The sequence below is a fragment of the Opisthorchis viverrini genome (assembly GCF_000715545.1).
Source record: "Opisthorchis viverrini unplaced genomic scaffold opera_v5_167, whole genome shotgun sequence".
Taxonomy (NCBI): domain Eukaryota; kingdom Metazoa; phylum Platyhelminthes; class Trematoda; order Opisthorchiida; family Opisthorchiidae; genus Opisthorchis; species Opisthorchis viverrini.
The window spans coordinates 570,898-573,092 of NW_008751825.1; the positions used below are offsets into that span (position 1 = coordinate 570,898).

The 2,195-nt window shown below is 46.0% G+C and overlaps 2 protein-coding genes across 2 annotated transcripts in view; one reads left to right on the forward strand and one right to left on the reverse strand.

Moving 5' to 3' along the window:
* The window catches only part of T265_07385 (hypothetical protein), a gene marked incomplete at both ends in the record, with an annotated part of 10,958 nt that extends 9,046 nt beyond the window's left edge, over nt 1-1,912 (forward strand). Inside the window, one exon of the mRNA XM_009172889.1 lies at nt 1,895-1,912. Within this exon, the coding sequence (XP_009171153.1) occupies nt 1,895-1,912 (18 nt within the window). The remainder of the gene's footprint in view (nt 1-1,894) is intronic.
* The window catches only part of T265_14275 (hypothetical protein), a gene marked incomplete at both ends in the record, with an annotated part of 24,366 nt that overhangs the window by 13,013 nt on the left and 9,158 nt on the right, over nt 1-2,195 (reverse strand). The window lies entirely within an intron of this gene.

Here is a 2,195-nt window from a genome sequence, read left to right on the forward strand (position 1 = left end):
CGGTCGTGAACACTCTCATGCCCACTACACTGGTCATATGTTTCTAAGCCGTGTTTGGTGAGAGCCGTCCGGACGTGTCGAACCGAAGGTGACCTTGGGGATGCGCCACCCTCCACACATGTGCTTTTTTCCTGTCTGGGCGCGTCCTGACATTAACATCAGGTACTATAGAGTAAGCTCCTTCATGATTGAGTGTACACTCACCGGTACCGCAAAAGCTATCGGATTGTGCATTCATTCACTAATTTGACTATCTGGAGCGGCGGTTTTGTCCACCATCCATCACCAGTCACGCAAACATTGATTACATCTGTGACCAGTCAAACTGGCAACTGTTGTTCACCGCACTATTTGTCGTCCATCCGCGGGGCGGAAGTCGGAAGAAGATGGAACTGGAACATCTCCGGACATTTCCTCTTTTGTCTTGTGGCGGACACATTCCATCCCACCACTGCACCGAATTATAGTACGCGTCAAATCAGCAATCTTGTTCCCGGTTCATACTTGCAAACGAACGAGTTTCATACATTTGTGAGAGTAATTTCAAGAGGTCAGGTAACGTTTTGAAACTTAAATTTGGTGTGGATCTAACGAGTGATGTGCGGTAAATCGTCGGACGCTTTCAGTTGACAGTGCAATGACTGATCGCCAGGCTTCCAAGTTCGGTGTTCACCGCGTAATCTCTGTCACTTCAGCATGTTTGCATGGCGTGACAAAATCTGGTTTGCCTGTTCCCCTGATCCGTTTAAGGGCTTTCATTTGAGTGCACTGATCAATACCTCTTTCGCAAGGAGATTCCGTGACCACTTGAAGATTGCACCTCAGCCGACCTACCTGCGTTTCGAGCTGAGCGACGAGATAAACAGTCAGTTTTTCCCCACTGCAAAAGGAGCATTGTGCTGCGCTGCTGGATGGCCTTGAAGAATGTACTGTTACAGAAGGTAACATCTTTGCTGACTCGAAAATCGTACAGTCCTCAAAAAGTCATGCCACAACACGATGTGGGAATGCTACAAATTTGTCATCGATTATCACTTGTGCTAACGTTTAACCGTGCGTGAATAGAGCTCATCAGAAAGCACAAAGGCGATAAGATGCTATTAATCTGGGTTTTTGGGGCCGATCGGATTTTGACTAAAGTGGATCGCTGCAGCGTTCAAAGAGTTTTCATTAACCCCGTGAGTAGTGTGACCCGCCACGAAGCGTACTAATGTGACCCGCCACGAAACTAGCGTACTAATTGAAAAATGAGGCAGCCTGAGGACTACTCAGGCATAAGCTTGAGGAATACTCGGAGACTGTGCCAATGTGATGAGCGTGAATAATGGTCATCGAAAAGATTTCGTGAACACTATGATTGGTACTCTGTCAAAGAAGCACAATATGGCATTATCTGAGTAGAAACCGTACTCAGGAATCCCGTCCCTCCTCATACGAAACGAAACTAACTTGTGTTCATCTTCGTATGGGGTAGTATACTTCATAATCAAGGTTGTATTCCTTACGACCTGGAACCGTTATACTGTCTTGTCGCAAATTCGTGATCAAGAAGGTTGAATAGTCCACGATAACGGAAACCCGACCCGATCACAAGAACTAGGCAAAACCAGGAGGCTGCCGAAATTAGCGAAAATCGCCAAAAACCGTCAACAAAAGCTAATTTCCCTGTGAACACGACGGAAACCAAGCCTTAACTAAACAAAGTTTTCATAACCTTCACATTAGTCCAAAACACACAAAACTCGCGCCTGGGTTCACTGTTTTGATAGATGTTGCATAGCAACTGAAGTGAAGAACATCCATCACAAATTTGGCAGCCAAATGGGGTGATTTTCTGTCTCATAAACGGAATTGAAATTCTTACATTGGTTTTCTCATTCTTATATCTGTTTAGAGCGTTGGTGTCAACTAGTTGACACTTGGTGCCAGGTGTTTGAAGGTGGGTGAAAACTCGTCATTGGACTACCCCTAGGTGAAGTGTATTCCACTAATCGCTACGACAAAAGCGATGATAATTCCCCCGAAATACCGCAATTAAAAGACGTGATAATTCAGATCCGTCCAAACGTGCGTTGGTGGAGCAGTGGTTACTCGCTCGCCTAGCATGTCAGATGTCCGGGGTTCGAATCCCGGCACGGCCATTGTATATGCACTGCTAACGAGCTCTAATAAGAGCGAAAGTCGAGTCAAGCGCT